Genomic DNA, 22,671 nt, shown 5'->3' with positions numbered 1-22,671 from the left:
ACAAATATTTATATTCTTGTTTCACAATGTGTATGAACTCAAAATCTTCAGAGTTTCATATTTATAAAGTATCGAAAAGAATACATTTATACCATTGTATGAACTACACTTCTTGTAAAAACCAAAAAAAAACTGATTGGAAATGCATTCAAAAAAAAGCAGGAGCCATGACCTTCCTTCTGCGAGCACACACACACACAGAAGGGGAGAGAGAGAGGTCATTAATACAAAGGATTGCAGCAGGTTTTGGATTTTCACTCATTGTTGGATTTAGTATGAACAGTCACATAAAATTCATTCCAATTTTTCCTTTGCTTCAATTAAAATGTGTCTTTAAATCTACCATACTTTTTATTGTTCAAAAAGTTGACTGACATAGTAAGGAAGTAGCTAGGTAACTCAGTAAGTATGAGCAACAATAGCTTAGGGACACTTTCTCCAATAAAGGGGATTTCATCATCTGCAGTTCGTCAAAAAAAGTGCCATTAAAAACAATTCAGCAGATCCTCAAAGTATGGATACAGACTGTTTTCAGCTGTAGAGGTACAGGTATACTTCATGCACTTATCAACATACAGTTCAGAGGCTTGCATTAGAGTGCATTGGTGCTTGGGCATCTTTTATTTAGCATGGTTATACCATTGTGAAATTAGCTATATAAATATGCTCAAGAGTCTATCATATGTTTGTCATGCAATTAAAAATTCAAAAATATATTTTTTAAATCCGTAACTTTGCAAATTTAGAGGAATTGTTTTTGGACAACAAATGTGTCACATTTTAAACAGGGTTTGAATAATCAGCACTGACATACAGACATTTATGCGCTGGGTATAACAGACATGCTTACCGTGTGAAAGGACCGCGGATGTCTTGGAGCAGAGAAACACGCTGTATTGTTGCTTTTCTCTATTGTATAAGCAATAACTGTCAGAAACGCTCTGTGCGGGTAGCAAAGTCTGCTCCAACGCACATCCAGGCATCTGTGTGAAAGAAAGGTGTCGCTGCGGCTAGGCTCTCAGGATAGTCAGGCTTTTATTTATATTTGCATCCTGCTGCGTTAAAAATAGCAGCCTCTGTGTCCCGCTTGGATCATCATTCCGAAAATTCAGATATTTAAATAAAATGGTGAATCGGCTAGTGATGAGGAGCCATTTAGATCCACAAAATGAGGTTTGATTAAATTAAACTCTTATGAACAGAGATGAATTCTACCTCTCTGCTGATGTGTTCCAAACAAACGATGTTTTCTACATGGCCAAATTGTGTGCTAACTACCTCACACCGCTGTGTCTGGGGTCCGAAAAAATAAAAAGTTAAAACGATATACCTTGCGGCATTTGTGAAGTGCTGAGGAAAATACTGTGTGTCTGATGGGGTGTTTTTATATAGGTGGATTTGGTTTCAGTTGGGCTCTGAGATGCAGATATAAAGAGCACATTGTAAAGAAAAAGGTGGAAAAACTATGGAGGTTCGGTTAGTCAGTAGGAGGTGTAATTGCCAGATAAAGGAGCAGTTTGTAAAGAAAAAAGGTGGAAACTATGGAACTACAGTTGGGATGTGTGCTGGGATGCTCTTGATAAGGAAGCCGGTTTTATTGTTTTATGACTTGTTTTGCTGACTGTTGAGGCCCTACCTGTAACCCCCTCTGTCTAATCGTCAAGTCTTACTGTTGCAGTGTGTGGCTACTAGATAATTATAGGGATTGTTGCATTAAAGGAACATTGGGGGCTCGATACAGTGTTATTGTGGCTAGTTAAGAATATGTGGTTTTTAGAAGTATCACAAGAAAAGTTTATTTCTAAAGGAATACATGTTGTTTGTGGTACTCTGTTTTAAAACTACTAGGCCCTGTGTCTTTCAGAGCGCAAAAGAATGTGAAATGCCCCTAAAGCAGTTAAATCATCTATGTGTAATCATTGAGTCTTACTGTTGCAGTGTGTTTGTGACTAGTAGATAATTATAGGGCTAGTTGAATTAAAGGAACATTGGGGGTTGATACAGTGCTAGTGTGGCTAGGTGTGAATATGTGTTTTTTGGAAGTATCACAAGAAAAGTTTATTTCTAAAGGGTTACATGTTATTTGTGGTACTTTGTTTAAAAACTACTAGGCCCTGTGTCTTTCAGAGCGCCAAAAGAAAAGTGAAATGCTCCTAAACTAGTTAAATTAAATCCTCTATGTCTAAATAACAGAGCGCTGAGACCTATACAATCCTTAAAAACAGTTTAAGAAAAGTTTATTTCTAAAGGGTTACATGTTATTTGTGGTACCCTGTTTAAAAAAAAAAGCTATTAACCTCTGTGTCTTTCGGAGCACAAAAGAAAAGTGAAATGGTCCTAAACTAGTTAAATTAAATCACTTTTGTGTAAATAACAGAGCACTGAGACCTATACAATCCTTAAAAACAGTTTCATTAAAACACTAAATGGTTTCATTAAATAAAACGCAATTAAACACTTATAAACTCACATGACCCCCTGAACTCACATGCACGAGCAAAGCCAGTACACGCGTACATGCACTCACATGGACGCGCAGGGTGGTGGGGAGGGGGTGAGGGGTGAGGGGACGGGGGGGGGGCAAAAAAGCCACAGGTATATTACTACTATAGAATCTCTGTAGGCTTCTCTTGTTCATGTGAACCTTTTATCTTTTTATTTATTCATTTCTTTTTGTGTTATTTCAAATATTACATTATATGTGGAACAGTGTGACGATATCTAAGGCAAGACAGGCACGAGACAAAAACATGGCATAGAAATGGGGGAACAGAAACAAATAGGAATGCACGATGTATCACCAACTGCTGGATCTGTAAGAGACATTGTCCTGTTGAAAAATAAATAATGGTCCAACTAAACGTAAACTAGATGGGATGGCATTTTGCTGTAGGATGCTGTGGTAGCCTTGCTGGTTCAATGTGCTTTCAATTTTGAATAAATCCCCAACAGTGTCACCAGCAAAGCACCCCACACCATCACACCTCCTCCTTCAAACTTCACGGTGGGAACCATGCATGTAGAGTCTATCCATTCATCTCGTCTGAGTCAAACAAAGACATGGCGGGGGACCAAAGCACAGATTTCCAGATTTGTTAATTAATTTCAATTAATTTCAATTCCTTGTGTTTCTCGGCAGAAACAAATCTCTTCTGCGTTTTGCTTTTCCTTAGTATTGGTTTCTTAGCAGCTATTTGACCATAAAGGCCAGATTCATGCAGTCTCCTCTGAACAGTTGATGTAGAGATGTGTCTGCTACTGGAGCTCTGTGTGGCATTTATCTGGTCTAATCTGAGATGCTGTTAACTTCCTATTTCTGAGTCTGATGACTCGGATGTATTTATCCTCAGCTAGCGGAGGTGACTCTTTGTCTTCCTTTCCTGGGACGATCCTCGCGTGAGCCAGTTGTAGTGCTTCAGTTCTTAAAGTAATGATGGACTGTCATTTCTCTTTACTTGATTGGTTCTTGCCATAATATGAATTCTAACAGTTTCAAATAGGTCTGTCAGCTGTGTACCAACCCAACTTTTGCACAACACAACTGATGGTCGCAACTCCATTAAGAAGGCAAGAAATTTCTCAAATGAACCTTGTCAAGGGACACCTGTGAAGTCAAAACCATTTCAGGTGACATCATCATGAAACTCATTGGGAGAAGGCAAAGTGTTTGTAGCGCTGTCAACAAAGCAAAGGGTGGCTACTTTCAGGAATCTAAAATACAAAACATATTTAGAGTTACTTATAATTTTTTCTTTGCTACATAATTCCATATATTGCTTCATATATTCGATGTCTTCAGTTTGTATCTACAATGTAGCAGTAGTAGTAAAAATAAAGAAAAAACAGTAAATGAGGAGGTGTGTCCAAACTTTTGACTGGTAGTGTACACATGCACACACAGACACCATCCAGTTACTCACTCTCACCAACCCACTAGTGACACATAGAAAGACAAAGACACATGTGCACACATTCACCCCCTGCTCCTCTGCAGTGTCGGTCAGCAGATGCCACTATGAATGAGCAGCAAACTGGGATGAAGCCAAAGCACTCCACAAACCGCCTGACAGGATGTGTGAACAGGCTGGTGAACAAGGGGTGTAGAGAGATGTGCCCTCCCCTCCCACTCTGTTTTGACAATGCTATGTTGTGTTGGTGTGTTGTGAACTGTGAGTGGTCTGGATGGGTGTGAATGTATAGAACTTTTGTTAAAACTGGGATGGGGGGAGCATAGGTGTACATTAACTTAAACTTTATTTACCACTGGCCCAATGACTGGCCAATTTTGCAAGTGCTCTTTAAGTGACAAAACTCAAACTGTTTTGGCGAGAAGAGAAGACGAGCAATACGGGAATATTCAGTGTATCATGGTAGCACATGGCATTCATAAGGTACTGCTGTCTGACCAGAGAAATCATCTCCACCTAGATTTCACCATGTGCACTTCACGTTACTTTTCTCTTCAATCATTTTGGGCAAGAGAGAAAGTTTAAGTGGTTCCTGAAAGATGATAATTATTCTGTAACTTCACAGCCAAAATTAAAAAAAAAAAAGACAATTAGGTCTGTGTCAAACTTGGTTGATAAAGGGTCAAAATTGCACATGTGACAACAGTCAACATAGTTTTATGCTTTCTGGAAAAATGATTTTTTTTAAAAAGTGCTCTTTTCACTGTTTCAAAGAAAACTGAATGTACTGTTCACCTTAGCATTTTTATGCATTAATTACAATAATTAATTAGCAAACTGGACAGCGTTAGATAAACAAGTTCCTCGTTGCAGGAATCTTATCTTTCTTGATAAAGCCTAGACTTTAAGAAAAATGTTTACCTTATGAAACAGTTTTATTTTTAACATGTGAGAGTAAAATATGTAAAATTGTTTAAAATGACTTATGAATTACAAAAACAACATGTAAAAACAAATTATTATTGTAGTGTCTTTAACCCACAACATGAAGCACCTTGAGCACAACTGTTGTTGTGCTTTGTTGCTATACAAATAAAGCTGAACAGGAGAGAATTTAATTGTGTTACTTTTATGTTAGTGAGACTGTTTTAAGTTTTAAATGCTTCTAAAATCTCGTTAGTTGCTTTGAGAAGCAATGTTTTGCTCAGATGACTCATTCAGCAACTCAAAGAACTCGCTGGTGCAGGAAATGGACCCTAAAGGAAAAAAAAACTTGCAGGAAATGTTTTGTATGTTTGCCCTTGGCCAAGTGCCAGCAGGAAGACCAACAACACCCACACAGAAGGTACCGCATAAACAAAACTCAAGGCTCTGGCTACAGATTGTTTCTAAATTGGTGCAAGTGGTTGATGGTTGTGTGCTGGACCTTTTCTTTTTTATGTGATTTTCACACTCTCAGCAATCTGCATGAGAAGAGCAACTGCTGCTCTGCAGTAGTAAAAAAAAAAAAAAAAAACAGTCCTTCTACAGCAATGTGGAATGAAAGACAGCAGTCAAGCAGTTTTGGTGCTTCAGGAAGCCAATGAAATGGATTGTAGGAGTTATAGATACATTATCAAAAAATGAAACTAAATTAATTTAGGTAAAAACAGGTAATCCAGGATAGTAGCAATTTCTTTTTATCCAGTCCCAACCCACTCTGTGTAACTATTACACGTGTCAGAGACACAAGCTGCTGAGTTGAACTGGCATTTGGTGGCACTCTGTTGTTACATCTCTGCTCGTGTCGGTTTTATGTGGTTTGGCTTTTTTAATCACTTTCTTCAGAGGTCTACCTGCTCCTTCCTGCAGCTGCTTGGTTTACTTTTTGCAGCTTGTAAGGGGGGAAAGTCCTGAACCATGTAATAAATATTATAATAACAATAAACAATAAAAATCAGATTTTTTATGCAACATTTAATTAAAGGCATGGAGCAATGTCCTGCACACCATGTAACGGGGCGATCGTGGCTCAAGAGTTGGCAGTTTGTCTTGTAATCGGAAGGTTGCCGGTTCGAGCCCCAGCTCCGGCGGTCTCGGTCGTTGTGTCCTTGGGCCTTGGACACTTCACCCGTTGCCTACTGGTGGTGGTCAGAGGGCCCGGTGGTGCCAGTGTCCGGGAGCAGGGCAGCTGTGGCTACAATGTAGCTTGCCATCACCAATGGGTGGATGACTGAATGTAGTATAAAGCGCTTTGGGGTCCATAGGGACTAAGTAAAAGCGCTATACAAATACAGGCCATTTATGTATTTAGAGCATCTTTTCGTAGAGATAAGTGTTCTTACACGTGTTTGGTTGCCTGGATAACAGTAGTCTCAGTCATCTAGATCTGACCCTGAAATGTCGTAGAGACAATAGCAATAGTGACAGAGACAAGCTATGCTATTTTTCATGTTTATGGTACCATAAATAGAAAAGCTGCTCCCACTCACATTGTGTTTATATGGAAAGGGATGTCATTTCCCAGGGAATGAAAATACATGACATATCATAGATATGCAGTATGCTGAGAAGCCAGCTTCCTGTAAAATGGCTTCTACATTGTAGAAAAGCTGAACATTTCTAAGCTTTTTTCATTTAAATTACCAAGTGTATTTGTTGTCTAAAGACTGAATTTATTTTCTTAATTACTGCCACAATTCTTCACATCTGATACAAACTGGAACTGTGAGTGAAGTTTGGACCCAAGAGCAGACTCCATTGCATGAACTATTTACATGATTTGTTCACATAAATAATCATCTTAAACAAGAGCATGGATATTAACTGAAACTATGAACGGGGGCTATTGGAAACCAGGGAATGGAGAAACGTTCGGGCATGCAGAACACAAGGATACCACGGGCAGGAACTTCTGCAACAGAGGAGAGAAGTATCACTGGACAGGGAAATGAGAGAAAGGGCTGAGGTAAGTAGTACTTGTGGAAGGCATGTGCTTATTTGTCGATGCAGACCGGTCGGCATAGGAGGGGTAGCTGTGAGAGTGTTCAGGGGATGGTGGATTATGTGAGTGAAATCAATTCAGGTTCCAGGGGGTCCAGAGGGGGGAGAAATCCACCGTTGACACAGAGGGCAGGCCGGCCAAAGAGAAGAGTGTGAAATCCTTAATTTGCAAGAAGACAAGAGAACTAGGGTGGAAACAGAACCAGCGCTGCTGATAAGCACGGCAGGAGATGGATTTGGAGAGAACTGGAGATGCAAAACATGTTAACCCAAAAAAAGGGGAGCATGAATACTGAACACAAGGAAGGCCGAGTTACCACCAAGAGTAGCAAGATGAACTGGCAGAGATTGGCAGGCAGTGCTGTTTTAAGAACAATCCAGATGATGGCCCGGAAACTAGGAACCTAGTTTCCTAGTTTCTATGAAACTAGGTTTCTAATGATTAGTTTATTACCAGGCGTCTGGAGAACTGTGAAACTTGTTGAGGAGGAGGTCTCGTGTTTTTTGTATTACTTTTCCCTGGAACACTCTCTCACAGTCTGTTCTCTAAAACCTAAAAGAGAATTATGGATTTGATCAACTGGTCTCTGAATGCAATTGACACCCCTTCTCAACGAGAAGTTTGGGCTTGGGTGAGCCTGAGTGCTGAAGATATCTACCTATTCGGAACCATGGTAACAGGGTTCTGGCTGATCGGAGCTGGCTTGGCCCTGACTTATCGAAGAATTAAGAAAGCGGAACGGCTGTTCAAACCCCCACAAGGCTGCCCGCTGGGATTGAAACGATGGGAAGAGGCGTGAGTTTCTCAAAATGGGCTCATTGAGTGCAGCACGGATAAGATCTTGGAAAGGCTTACGGCTGCCGTGAATACGATAAGAATAAGATCTCTGAGTGCAGACTAGATTACATCTTGGAAGGGCTCGCTCGGAATAACATCTCTGAGCGCAAATTGGATGACATCTTGGGGAGGCTCACTGTGGTCGTGAGTTCTCAGAATCGGCTCTTTGAGCACAAGAATGACAACATCACAGAGCGCATGTTTGATAACATCAGGCGAAGCTCGCGGCTCTCCAACGGGAGATTTTGAGAGACCAGTGTCAGAACAGCTTTGAAATTCATATGAGTTGTTCGCACTAAAGTAAAAAACCACCATCACTTCATGCGGATACCCCTTTGGCGCCAGCTGCGGTCTCTAGGCTGGAGCTGAACAACAACACCCTGAGAATGGACTGTGTTTAGACTGTTCTTCCCATTCTATGCAAGGCCACCTGGGTTGGCTGGAAGACTGTTTACTTAGCCTGGCAGGGCGAAGGACACTGTCTCAGCTGAACTCTGGACACATACACACACACGCACACAGACATATATACAGATGCAGACATACACTCATCCCCCCTCCAAACGCCTTCGATGCTTATTCTCTTCCGATGCTGACGGTGGATCAAGGAGACCTGCGCACAGGCTGCAGGCCCGGATGTACTGTCTAAATCGGCTGTCTCTCACCCTTTACCCACCCCTGTTGCTTGTCATGTGTTTCTTTGGTGTATTAAGAGTTTTTTCATGTGCTATGTGCAGAGGTGTTTTTTGCTGTTCTCAAACTGATCTCCCTGTTGGAGCTCAGTCTGGGGGGAGTTATTTTTTTCTCCTTATCTTTCCTCATGTGGTGCATTTTCCATTGTTATACCTCTCTGACCTGTCTTCTCCATGTGATGTTTTTGTGTAATGTATGTATGGTCGGAGGGTAAGATGGCGCCGCCATTGCGTGCAATAGGTCGGCAGCCTTATGAAATTTCCCCTTGTGGGACTAATAAAGGTATATCAAATCAAATTTAGCCATTTAAATTGGCTGCGTTGGATCAAGGACACATCTAAAACCTGCAGGACACCAGCACTCGAGGCCTGGAGTTGGACACCCCTGCTGTACATAAAATGTACTACACGAAAGTCTGAGACATCATTTCAGATAATAGTCAGCCTAATCATAATAATGGTGGTTACATACATGTATTTATATTTGTCTGTAGTCAAAATGCAGAAAGCAAACTGAGTAACTAATAAACGGAGTAAGTAAATAAACTGAAAGAGGCACAATGATTAACACAGACAAAATGGCGAGGAAAGGAGAAGCAACAGGAAAGGGATGACTTATTCTAAAACACAAAGAAAGAAGAAGAACTAAAAACGTCAATAGAAAGAAATTTATATTTTATCAGGGCTTGCTCTGGCATTGGAAAAAGAAAGCAACCATGACTCCTGCAGAGTTTGGCAACATCTGATTAGTTTACACACTGGCACATCATTTTTGTTTTAGTAACCAGATTTTGCTCTGTGAACATTTGCAGAACTAATACTCTGTGACTGATATTTATTAAATCGAACAGGCTTTAGTAATGTACAGAATTATCTATACAGGGTGGGCCATTTATATGGATACACCGTAATAAAATGGGAATGGTTGGTGATATTAAAGTCCTGTTTGTGGCACATTAGTATATGTGAGGGGGCAAACACCTCAAGATGGGTGGTGACCATGGTGGCTATTTAGAAGTCGGCCATCTTGGATACAACTTTTGTTTTTTCAATAGGAAGAGGGCCATGTGACACATCAAACTTATAGGTAATGTCACAAGAAAAACAATGGTGTGCTTGGTTTCAACGTAACTTTATTCTTTCATGAGTTATTTACAAGTTTCTGACCACTTATAAAATGTGTTCAATGTGCTGCCCATTGTGTTGGATTGTCAATGCAACCGTCTTCTCCCACTCTTCACGCACTGATAGCAACACTGCAGGAGAAATGCCAGCACAGACATCCAGTATTCGTAGTTTCAGGTGCTGCACATCTCGTATCTTCACACCATAGACAATTGCCTTCAGATGACCCCAAAGATAAAAGTCTAAGGGGGTCAGATCAGGAGACCTTGGGGGCCATTCAACTGGCCCACGACGACCAATCCACTTTCCAGGCAACTGTTCATCTAGGAATGCTCGGACCTGGCACCCATAATGTGGTGGTGCACCATCTTGCTGGAAAAACTCAGGGAACGTGCCAGCTTCAGTGCATAAAGAGGGAAACACATCATCATGTAGCAATTTCAAATATCCAGTGGCCTTGAGGTTTCCATTGATGAAGAATGGACCCACTGTCGTTGTACCCCATATACCACACCAAACCATCACTTTTGTTGTTCCAACAGTCTTGGAGGGATCCATCCAATGTGGGTTAGTGTCAGACCAATAGCGGTGGTTTTGTTTGCTAACTTCACCATTCTCATAAAACTTTGCCTCATCAGTGAGCAAAATCTTCTGCGTGAACTGAGGGTCCTGTTCCAATTTTTGTTTTGCCCATTCTGCAAATTCTGTGCACCGATCTGGGTCATCCTCGTTGAGATGCTGCAGTAGCTGGACTTTGTAAGGGTGCCATTTGTGAGTAGCTAATATCCGCCGAAGGGATGTTCGACTAATGCCACTCTCCAGTGGCATGCAGCAAGTGCTACGCTGTGGGCTCTTGCTGAATGAAGCTAGGACAGCCACTGATGTTTCTTCATTAGTGACAGTTTTCTTGCATCCACATTTTGGCAAATCCAACACTGAACCAGTTTCACGAAACTTAGCAAGCAGTTTGCTAACTGTAGCATGGGAGATGGGTGGTCTCACAGGGTGTCTTGCATTGAAATCTGCTGCAATGACCCGGTTACTGTGTTCACCAGATATCAACACAATTTCGATCCACTCCTCACGTGTTAACCTCTTCGACATGTCAATGGCTGTGAACAAAGAGAAACTTGTAAATAACTCATGAAAGAATAAAGTTACGTTGAAACCATAAAGAAGTGATGTGTGAGGAAAAAGAAGGTCTTTCTTCACTTCTCTTTATGTTCATCCAACCACAGCTCTCACTGCACGGCAGTTACGATAATAAACATTTGTCTGAGTCAACAAAACCACAACTTTATCTGTTTCCTACTTTCTGTGAAATGAAACATTTGGTGCGTAGTCAAATTTTGTACAAAGCCTTTCCCTCAGGCAGTTTAAACTAAGTGCAAATTTGTAAAGAATTCCTAGAAATGCCAGGGATTTAAGCCTTCCAGGAAAATACATCAGACAAGTTAGAACAACTAGACAAAAAACTAATAAACCCCATCCAGTGGATACAGCCAGACTACTTTCTCACCTTTGTTTCCAAAAAGGGTGCAGCTTTTTTTTTTAGAAAATACTGGATTAGTATGGCTTGTTCAGAACTGTTGCCGTAGAAAAGGTCATCTCCCTATAAAGAACATGTTAAAACAGGTTATGTTTCCAAAAATGCAGTCGTTAGAAAACACAAGACCTCTGGAACAAAGCCCTGTGCGTTGTCTGCAGGTCCTAGCTTTTTTTTAAAAGAAAAAACCAAACACACCATGCCAACTTCAGCACACTGGTGGATGGATAAAGATTTGGGTTTGTTTTATTTAGGTACAAGAGCTAAGCAGGTACAACAGCTTCAGGACCAGGGCAGTCACTGAGTTGACCACTTAAGAGAGTTGACAGCTAAATTCAAATTTTTTTTTTACAGCTAAAAATCAGAAAAGTGTGCACTTGTATTCAACCCCGTTACTGATATCACCAAAACAAAATTCACTGCAACCACCTGTGTGTACTCTGTGTACTATAATCTCAGTATAATCTCTTTAAAGGCCTCAGAGGTTTGTTGGCGAATGTTAGTAAAGAAACAGCATCATGAAGCTTAAGAAAACACCAGACAGGTCGGGAATAACGTTGTGGAGAAGTTTAAAGCAGGAATAGGTTATAAAAACACATTTCACGTTTTCCCCGTGATAATTGAAGCGGCCTGTATGACAGTGAATAATTTTCCTATAGTCCCTAAATTAAAGATTTATTGAAAGAAGATCGTTTAATTTTTTGAGCTTGTAGAGACAGGCCGCTGTAGCTGTTGCTTTGAATTTTTCTTCAAGGTCAGAGTGTAAAATTCACACACACACACACACACACAGAATAAAAGTGTTGAAAAGATGTCTGCTGTTTAAGAGCTTGGTTAAGTTTGCCTTTCTTTTTTCCCTGCAGGTGTGTGAAGGAAACATTTGGATCATTGAGAAAATTCAGCAACACCTCAGAGCTGTTCCAGAGCTGTAAAGCAGGATTTTGGCTTTTCCAAGCAACTTTAGGGTTAAACCTGGGTTTTCTATGCTAAGGTGTTTGTCGATTTGTTATTGCATTTTTTTTTTTACCAGGGTAAATCACCACGGTAACTTGTGCTGTGAACCTAAAACACATTTAGGTGAGCTAGTATGAAATCACCACCAACTGACCAATCAGTTCACCATCCCTGAAAGATCCCTCGGACCTCTGTGGGGAAAGTGGAGGTAGGTGTACAGCAGGGGTGTCCAACTCCAGGCCTCAAGGGCCGGTGTCCTGTAGGTTTTAGTTGTGTGCATGATCAAACACAGCCAATTTAAATGGCTAAATTACCTCCTCAACATGTCTTGAAGTTCTCCAGAGGCCTGATAATAAACTAATCATTAGATTCAAGTGTGTTGACCCAGAGTGAGATCTAAAACCTGTAGGACACTGGCCCTTGAGGTCTGGAGTTGGACACAGCTGGTCTAATGCCTTTTTTTCCCTGGTGGAGCTTTATTCTCAAACCCTTAAATAGCACTGAGTCAGCAGCTGAGAGAATCAAAGTAAAACTGTCAGGTGTCTAAGGTTTTTTTCAAGTGGACTCAAAATGCTGGACCAATGGGCTGAAGAAGTCTACAAAATCTTCCTCTTCACACTCTCTTTCAGTAACTTCCTCTGAACAGTGCGAGACAGCTGCACCACTTTGGCTTTATTTGTGTATAGCGGGAGGAAGCAGCAACGCACCAAACTATTACAAAAACAGTGCTGTGATGTGGTAAAGATAACGAAGTTTCAAAAAACATGTAGACAAGGTGACAGCTTAAAAACATTAGTGAAGAAAACCATAAAGCATTATTTTTAAACTTAAAGGTGTAGCAGCAGTGTATCAGGAGAGGGAGGAAGCTACAGACTTATAAGATGCATGAGTGATATTAAACATAATTATTAAACTTATAAGGCATTTTTTAAAATGTTACTTTCACCAGTAAAGTGTGTGTTTGATGTGTGTGGATCTTTTTAACAGAATGATTTTACTAAATGATAAGCACTGTGGTTTTTATGGAAGAGGATTAGGGCCACTGGAAAAAAAAAAAAAAGAAGTCTGACTTTAATCTCAGAATTCTGACTTTATTCTCAGAATTCTGACTTTAATCTCAGAATTCTGACTTTAATCTCAGAATTCTGACTTTTTTCTCAGAATTCTGACTTTAATCTTAGAATTCTGACTTTTTTCTCAGAATTCTGAGATTAAAGTCAGAATTCTGACTTTAATCTCAGAATTCTGAGGTGGCCACCTGCAGGCTTCCAGCTTCAGTGACAGCGATGTGTCCAGTTTGGCAGGTGGAGAACTAATTCACTAAATATGGTGGATATAAGTGATTTTTTGCGTGGCCGAGGGGTCCCCGAAGATGCTATTTTATTAATGGAAGAGCAGAAGGTGAGTAACAAAAAAGAGAAATAGTTTGGTGTCTCCTATTTCTACAGGAAAACAGTTACGGTACAGTTACGGTTACCATGCTTGTTAGCTTATAATGTTATATAGGAATGAACGTGTTTCACGATGTTACAATATACTAGGTGAATTGACGTTTTAACTGTTGTTGATCGCAGGATCATCCCAGATGGGTTCGTTGCATTTTATTTTATTGTTCTACTATTTCAGAGTTTTCCAAGGCAGTTAAGCGGAGCTGTGTTACAGATGCTAGCCGCCTGCCAATATCACTGATATATTTGATGTGTACAAGTAAGTTACACTTAGTACAGCGGAGGGGAGAAACTGTAATGAATGTTTATGCGGATATTTCACTCAGAAAATGGGTGGCGTTCATACACAGCCACCGACACAGCCCCGGTTCTTGTTCTGACGGTGGCCGACTGACGATCCCCTCACAACATGTTAGCTAATACAAACTAATGTAGTGCATGTAACTGTGTGTATACGTTAGTGGTACAGTGTCGGAAGAAATGAGCAAACTGTTAACTGTTTATAATGTCAGAATGACATCATCGTTCTCCTGCACTGTGTAATGTATGTCAGCTCAAGAAGGAAATCATATCTTATACTCTGAGCTGCCCAGTGCACTTAACGCCTACGTGTGGAAATGGTAGGCTACACTACAGTTCACTACCGGTAAAAATAAACTTAATACAGTATTTGATTTTTTTTATAGAACAATAAAATAAAAAGTGCTGGCTGAGGAGCGCTGCCGCGTTGAACTTTGACCTCGGAGTGACGTGACGTTTGTTCGCGCAACCAATAGAAGTGCAGAAAGTCGCAAATCAGGCATATTGTTCGCATAAACACAAAAATAAATAAATAAATAACGAAATAATCCCGATATTGTGCCAAAGACTGATTTACAATGTTACTTTGTGTTCTATGTGTAATACCTTTGCTTAAATGACTAAATGGACTGTGTATTTATGACTCTGCGTTATAGTCCTGCATACATAAGTAACATTCATATGTACAGATAAAAATGTACAGAGATATGTACACAAGCGTGTACACAAAAGTCTACTGTTGATCGAGCTGCTCAGTGGTCGTACAGTCTCATGCAGAGAGCGTGGAGGTGTTGTCCGTTGCCATTCCACCACTCCAGCAGACCACAACATAAAAGACAGCAGAGGCTACCACAGTGTCGTAGAACATCCTTAGAAGACGTACTACCTACATCATAACCAATCAAGTCCTGCTTTTTTTTAAATACAGAAGAGGATTTATTATTTACTGAAAGGCTATGCCTTAGTTTGCTTCTTTCATTATTGTGTTTCGCCCTGCATAAAATAGATAGCTTTTCTGATAACTACAGTCAGTACTCTCCTACTGGCATTAGCGGTGACCTAAGAGGCTTAACCGTAATATTGCTTTGCAGTGTAAATGTTGCAGAAAATGACTGTCTTTTCTTTCTTCTTGTGTGCAGATTGACTGTGACGTCATAGCACTGATGGATGACGCAACTTTGGCAAACTACATTCCCTCGTACGGAGACCGAATTGCCCTCTTCAATTTCTGCAAAAGCAAGCAACCACTGTCAAAAAGAAAACTAGGACTTCTGCAAAAACTTCGTGAGAAAATGAAAACCAGAAAAGAAAGTCCAAAGGAGAACACTTCACATACAGATGCAGGAATAAGACAGACAAAGAAGCAAAAAGCAACACGAAATGTTGAGATAGGATGGATACATTGTGATGGAAAAATAGCCAAACAGGTGAGAGCGAAGCAGGGAGGTGGCACTAGAAAAATTCAAATGGCCACTGATGCTGGATTAAAAGATATTCTTCAGGAAGGAAAGAAACTTTTTTTCCTGATGCCATATCTCCTAAGGGATGTGAAACAGATTTTGAGTTTGAGGTTTGGGACTTTAAACAGAACCACCTTACTGATGATACCTGCCAGTCTATTGGCAATATGTATGAGGCAGCGAGACTGACAATGTTACGCTTCTACATTGCAACAAAACCAAAAGATCCTGAAGAAGATGCCAGCGAGACATCTGAAGTGGTGTTTGTCTCAGAAAGCAGTGGCAGTGACATTAATCCATTTCAAGTGGGGGAAGTCAGGGGTAATTTTGATGAAGTCATCGCTGGTTCAGAAATTTTAGATGATCCAGAAATTACTTTTGGTCCAATTTTTGATGCTGAAGAAGATACAGAAGACACATTAGTCTATGAGGGTTTTCTTGTCCCCCTCAGTCCACCTAATTCAGAGAACGTAATAACAATCACCATACGTCATACTGACACTTTACATGACATGATTACTGCTTTCTCTGATGAGGAGATTTTGAGCAAAACACTGAATGTGAAGCGCATACTTCCAGACAACACAGAAGAACCAGGCACTGGATCAGGAATACTAAGAGATGTACTCACATGCTTCTGGCATGAATTTTATGAGCGATGCACCCTAGGTGCAACCGTTAAAGTGCCATTCATTCGCCATGATTTTCCTGCTGAAAAATGGAAGGCAGTTGGGCGAATACTCTTGAAAGGTTACCAAGAATGTCAGTATTTTCCAAATAAACTTGCAATCCTTTTTCTGGAACAAGTGCTTTTCAGTGGTGTTTACAGTGATCTTAAAGCACACTTTCTACAGTTTGTCAGCAGCCAAGAATGTGATGTTTTGATGGAAGCAGTAAAAAATTTCTCTGCAGTTGACTTGGATGATCTTGTGGAAGTTCTTGACAGTTATGGCTGTAGAAAAAGAATCACTGCTGAGACTCTTCCTACAATCCTTGATGAAATAGCACACAAAGAGCTTATCCAAAAACCAATGTTTGTTATTGACTGCTGGAGGGAGATCATCGACCCCCATATCTCCCTCAGTCCGGAGGGACTGACCAAGTTATTCTCTGAACTGCAACCAACTTCAAAAAAAGTGTGCCAGCTACTGAAATTTGCTGTGGATTTGACTCCACAACAAAAAGAAGTGAAAAATCATCTCAAAAGATTCATCAGAGAGCTGGATAACATTAAACTTCAGAAATTTATGCGTTTCTGCACCGGATCTGACCTTATAGTAACAAACAGTATTTATGTGGAATTTCAAGATATGACAGAGTTTACAAGAAGACCAGTCGGACACACGTGTGGGAATGTTCTGCAGCTAGCTAACAGCTATGAAAACTTCCCAGATTTTCGTTCTGAATTTAATGCAGTTCTTGAAAGTAATGTCTGGGTGATGGACATTGTTTAGACTCTCACAGCAATGCGCTACATTTGAACTGCTCATGCACACTAGAGCATAACTGTAAAGAGATGTTAGGAATATGTATTTTTATGTATTTTGAACTTATACAGTATACTTTTTTTTAATTAGAGAGAAGTTTCTCATCTCTGTTAGAAGTCCAGTTTTGGCTAATATTTCATTTTCTTTTATCATTTTGAGTTTTACATGATACAGTCACAAAACAAAACGAACGGGTACACTGTTTACTACCATATCCAGAGCTGTCTTCACCAAATCCAAGCTTTCCAGCTGTAAGACAGAAACCTTCAGCAAAAGCATGAAGAAAGATTACTAAAGATCTATAAACTATAATTAAACTGCTCTTAAACTTTCTTTAATGCACCATGTGTGGTGTGAGAGCTCAGCACAGTCAAATACTTTTGTAAGTAATTAGTAGTAAGACTAATTCATTCAGATGGTATTTTCTTATTAGGTCAGGGCTAAAACTGAACATAGTTATAACGTAAAAATAATGCTGTTATGCAACACTGTATTGTAAAAGGAATAAGTACAATTTTATACTTTAGCATTTGTCATGTCTGAAAATATTTTGCTTTACAGTATATGCAATTTTTAGTTAAGGTAGGTTAAGGTAACAAAGTTTGGCATTTGTTGTTGATTACAAAGGTTCCATTTAAAGTTGGTGAAAATATTTTTTAAAATTCCAGTATTTTCTTAATGTCATATTGTTTCTAAGCATACCTGTTATTCATCCATCAAATCGATTCAAGCTGCTTAAAGGATTCAGTCTGTTTTGAAGACGGTTATTGATTACTGAGATCATAAATAAACACTGTACAGTTCAGTGCAGTGGTCAAGTGCTGTGATTATTCAGGCATCCTTTTGTAATGCCAAATTGTCATGTTCTCAGATATAGTATTAATCTTAACACCTGGAAAAAATGTCTTGTTACTGCCAGAAATTATGCATTTTTATTTGTATGCATGTATGTTCTCAACCATTCACACTTGTTTTTATTTCTATACCATAGATGACACTGAAGGAATATGTGATACCACAATAGCCAGTGTTCATGATCTTTACAGTAAGTCACTGATGTATACTGATGCATAACAAGACTGTATGAGATCTATAAGTTTGTTTTAAAAGTTGAGTCATTCTTGTTACAGGGCAGCTTATATGGTTATGAGTTTTAGCCATGTTATTGGCATTGGCAAGAACAGGTTTCTTGTAAACTTTTTCCAATAAAATGTTACTGTACACAGTACATTTGTATTGTTGTTTTGAATATGTTCATCAAGCTCCTTATCTATTTGAACATGCCAGAATTCAAGAGACTGCCACACATGAGCTCAGTAACATGGAAGAATACCATTTATTTTTAATTTCAAACATTTCATAAAGATACACAAATATAAATGTAAAACATGTTGCACTTAATGTGACAATAACTTGGTTCCACTTGCAGGAACTGTTTTGTTGCATTGTTGCTGGGATACTACAAATAAAAGTCAAAATATTTTTGGTATGTTTCTTATAATTTTAGGATTCATGACATAAAGGAGCCTTGTGTACGACAGCTCACACTGAATCAGTATAGCAATGACTCATGGTCATTTTACATGAAAACCAGCTAAAATATCTTACAACTAACAGAAGTGAAATACAATAATAATTAAGTGATGGATCTTCATATGGGTAAATGATTATAATAGCTTTGCTTTAATATAATTGCACTAAAAGCTCCCCAAAAGGCATAACGACTTTAAATATTAACAATGATACGTTTATAGAAACATGCTGTTGTCAAGACCTAGAATTGTTAATGCTACTATGGTTTGCTGAAACATACCACAGATAACCCGGGCACTTAGCATATTATATGCTGGTGCCTGGGTTTCCAGCCATGAATATTACGAGTAAAGGTTGATACAGAAAACAATGAGCAGGGAGCTGGTCAGTTTATATTTTATATACTATGCACATGTCTGGCAACAAAACACAGAAATTTATATTGCAATTTACTGGTAGGCAGGTTTACACCACTTATGATTCAATCAAAAATATAACATTTGTAAATGCAGTTTAATGTATGGCCTTTTAAAAGGATTGACATGTGTTTCATAACTGATTGATAATATCACAATATTCATCTTTTTCAAGTAATATATAAACATTTCTGTTTAATGGTAGTGTGAATGTAGAAAAACAATCAAATTGGGGTGGGGGGGAGATACTAACCAAACTGTATTTATTACTATGATCAACATAAAATAATACTAGTTGGTGCTGACCTCCTATCAGCACTCTGAATTTACATTACAGCAGAAATAAACAGCAATATTCTGAGAGAATGACCTGAAAAATGGCATGTTCGGTCACACCTAAAAGATGTCTTTCATTTAATGCAGTGCAGAAATACCTGCATAAAAGGTACCTGTAAGACATGGCACCTACTATCAAATCACGTTATCAAGATAAAGAGAAATATTTTGTATTTATTTGTACATTTACACACTGAAGTTCCTTAAATACTTTGCAGTATTTCTTCTCTTAACCTAATATACAGATCCGCAGCACCAAGTGGATCTCCTGGGGCATCCCATTCATTTTCTACCATAAGCAGGCAACAGAATTCAAAGACTGTTTCATCACAGGGGTGTTGACCTTTTGGGCTACACTCTTCCATACACAAAGTGATATCCTCCATAGAAATAGGTTTCAGTCTATCCTCAGCACTGTGCAGCTCTGGAAATGAATACATTACTACTGGTCGACCCGATGCTGCACTACCACTTGGCCGGATTTTGTGCGAGTTCCATGTGTTCACAACTTCATCAAGTTCATCCTACATGAAAAACAACACAATATAAGTATATGAAACAGACCATGTACCAGTAGATTTAGCCAAAGTTGAGGCTTATTAACTCATTAATCAACAGACATAGAAAGTGACCTCTAATTAATGTAAAACCAAGCAGCAACAACAAAATAGCACTTTCACTAAACAGCACATGGACACAGAATGGTGCTGCATGATTCTACTGTTGAATAGATAGCCCAACACTTTATACTCAGTGTGCAATGATTCTACAATATATTTTCAATAGAGAATTAACCAAATGATAAGATTGCTTTCTGAAACCGTGCCCAAAGGACCACTAGGTAACAGACTCCATAGTAATTTAAACCATGTGGCAATAAAAAAAAAAAAATGCTCCATGCACCTGTGCTGAGAAAGGTGCAGTTACTTCCACTGATAACATGAGTACAATTCCATCAAAGTATTAAAATGGAATCCCAAAAAGTTGATTCTGTTCATCTGGATGTAGCGTTTTCAGTGTGAGAAATGTTCTGTCAAAAAACATTCCTTACCTGGCTGATTGAGCATGCATCAAGACATATTAAAATGGAAATAAAATTCATATTTAATTTAAAGAAAAAAAAATGTTCTAACCATATTTATATTTTCTATTTATGCAGCTAAGACATTACATAGCATGAGCACATGCTTTTACCTGAATAAGATTGAGAAAGCAGAATTGGATAAGACTTTTGTCCAAAAAATCCCCTGTGAAGTGGCCATCATCCTGAAAAGTTTGAAATAAGTTCATCCAAAATTGTGCACTCTGTTTGCGTAGGGTAGCCCACCATCCTTCTATACGTTGGTTGGCCGTACTTCTTCCGTAAAGGAAACTTTTCTCACCTGTAAAACTGTCTGTGTGGTTTCTCCGTAAAAACATCTGCATTTGTTCGACACAACCATTTTCGGTACCTCGGTCAGCACGTAACCTCTCTGGACATCCACTGATGCATGAAACTGTTTTCAGAAAATAACTTGCAATCAATTTAGGGTCATTGTTTGTGGTATAAGCCTCCATCCATAAAACATAGCGGCTAAAACCATCTATGCAGCCACTGATAGCAATACCATATGGTTTCAACTTGTCATAGCCATCCATGTGCCAGAGAGCATTTGGCCCTCTGCAGCTGTACTGTCGTCTTCTCAACCGTCGAGCTCGTCTCAGTTCCACACCTTGAGGGTCAACCAATTTGATTATGCATCTTACAGTATCTTGTGACACCACAAATCCATGTTGAATTGCACGAAGATGTATCCAACGATAACCTTGCATCTGTCCATTTGTCATGATCTCTTGTTGGACAAAGGCTAGCACTTCCTCCAAGTTTGATTGATTCTTCCTTCTAAAAAGCCCAAGTCTTTTACAAATTCTCTTTAGAGTTCGAACACTTATAATTGTCTGATGACTATGTGCTAAAATTGAAAGTATTTCTTTGTTACTGAAAGAAAGTCTGAAATACAGTCTTATTAAGTCATCCAAATCTGACATGTCAGCCACTGCTTCTCTCACTTTGAGAGGTGAACTTTTTGCAGAAGTCCTAGTTTTCTTTTTGACAGTGGTTGCTTGCTTTTGCAGAAATTGAAGAGGGCAATTCGGTCTCCGTACGAGGGAATGTAGTTTGCCAAAGTTGCGTCATCCATCAGTGCTATGACGTCACAGTCAATCTGCACACAAGAAGAAAGAAAAGACAGTCATTTTCTGCAACATTTACACTGCAAAGCAATATTACGGTTAAGCCTCTTAGGTCACCGCTAATGCCAGTAGGAGAGTACTGACTGTAGTTATCAGAAAAGCTATCTATTTTATGCAGGGCGAAACACAATAATGAAAGAAGCAAACTAGGGCATAGCCTTTCAGTAAATAATAAATCCTCTTCTGTATTTAAAAAAAAGCAGGACTTGATTGGTTATGATGTAGGTAGTACGTCTTCTAAGGATGTTCTACGACACTGTGGTAGCCTCTGCTGTCTTTTATGTTGTGGTCTGCTGGAGTGGTGGAATGGCAACGGACAACACCTCCACGCTCTCTGCATGAGACTGTACGACCACTGAGCAGCTCGATCAACAGTAGACTTTTGTGTACACGCTTGTGTACATATCTCTGTACATTTTTATCTGTACATGTGAATGTTACTTATGTATGCAGGACTATAACGCAGAGTCATAAATACACAGTCCATTTAGTCATTTAAGCAAAGGTATTACACATAGAACACAAAGTAACATTGTAAATCAGTCTTTGGCACAATATCGGGATTTTTTCGTTATTTATTTATTTATTTTTGTGTTTATGCGAACAATATGCCTGATTTGCGACTTTCTGCACTTCTATTGGTTGCGCGAACAAACGTCACGTCACTCCGAGGTCAAAGTTCAACGCGGCAGCGCTCCTCAGCCAGCACTTTTTATTTTATTGTTCTATAAAAAAAATCAAATACTGTATTAAGTTTATTTTTACCGGTAGTGAACTGTAGTGTAGCCTACCATTTCCACACGTAGGCGTTAAGTGCACTGGGCAGCTCAGAGTATAAGATATGATTTCCTTCTTGAGCTGACATACATTACACAGTGCAGGAGAACGATGATGTCATTCTGACATTATAAACAGTTAACAGTTTGCTCATTTCTTCCGACACTGTACCACTAACGTATACACACAGTTACATGCACTACATTAGTTTGTGTTAGCTAACATGTTGTGAGGGGATCGTCAGTCGGCCACCGTCAGAACAACAACCGGGGCTGTGTCGGTGGCTGTGTATGAACGCCACCCATTTTCTGAGTGAAATATCCGCATAAACATTCATTACAGTTTCTCCCCTCCGCTGTACTAAGCGTAACTTACTTGTACACATCAAATATATCAGTGATATTGGCAGGCGGCTAGCATCTGTAACACAGCTCCGCTTAACTGCCTTGGAAAACTCTGAAATAGTAGAACAATAAAATAAAATGCAACGAACCCATCTGGGATGATCCTGCGATCAACAACAGTTAAAACGTCAATTCACCCAGTGTAGGTTTTGCTTATAATAATCAGTCCGCTGTAACTGTATGCCAGGCGTTTATTAGCAGCCAACATGAACATCCGTACACTCGTAACAGGA

At 39.4% G+C, this 22,671-nt stretch overlaps 1 protein-coding gene and 1 long non-coding RNA gene across 4 annotated transcripts; one reads left to right on the top strand and one right to left on the bottom strand.

Moving 5' to 3' along the window:
• The first annotated feature begins 13,306 nt into the window (after positions 1 to 13,306).
• LOC146369544 (uncharacterized) lies at positions 13,307 to 17,965 on the top strand. 2 transcript variants are annotated; one of them, XM_084910517.1, is made up of 2 exons: positions 13,307 to 13,446; positions 14,933 to 17,965. In XM_084910517.1, exon 2 carries the CDS (start codon positions 15,421 to 15,423, stop codon positions 16,705 to 16,707), a length of 1,287 nt encoding a protein of 428 aa, XP_084766643.1. In that variant the 5' UTR covers positions 13,307 to 13,446; positions 14,933 to 15,420; the 3' UTR covers positions 16,708 to 17,965. The 2 variants fall into 2 exon arrangements, with proteins under 2 accessions (XP_084766643.1, XP_084766644.1); XM_084910518.1 differs by lacking the exon at positions 13,307 to 13,446 and adding an exon at positions 13,484 to 13,634.
• An 88-nt stretch (positions 17,966 to 18,053) lies between these two features.
• On the bottom strand, positions 18,054 to 22,671 carry LOC146369543 (uncharacterized). 2 transcript variants are annotated; one of them, XR_014797391.1, is made up of 3 exons: positions 22,528 to 22,671; positions 20,220 to 21,229; positions 18,054 to 19,549 (listed from the first exon to the last, which is right to left on the bottom strand). It is a non-coding gene; the product is annotated as an uncharacterized LOC146369543 (long non-coding RNA). The 2 variants fall into 2 exon arrangements; XR_014797390.1 differs by having other exon boundaries at positions 18,054 to 21,229.

This window comes from Perissodus microlepis, chromosome 17, assembly GCF_051167445.1.
Source record: "Perissodus microlepis isolate ML-2025 ecotype Zambia chromosome 17, ASM5116744v1, whole genome shotgun sequence".
Lineage (NCBI taxonomy): Eukaryota > Metazoa > Chordata > Actinopteri > Cichliformes > Cichlidae > Perissodus > Perissodus microlepis.
Note: the sequence above shows the minus strand (reverse complement) of the source record. Positions and strands in the feature narration are given on the sequence as shown.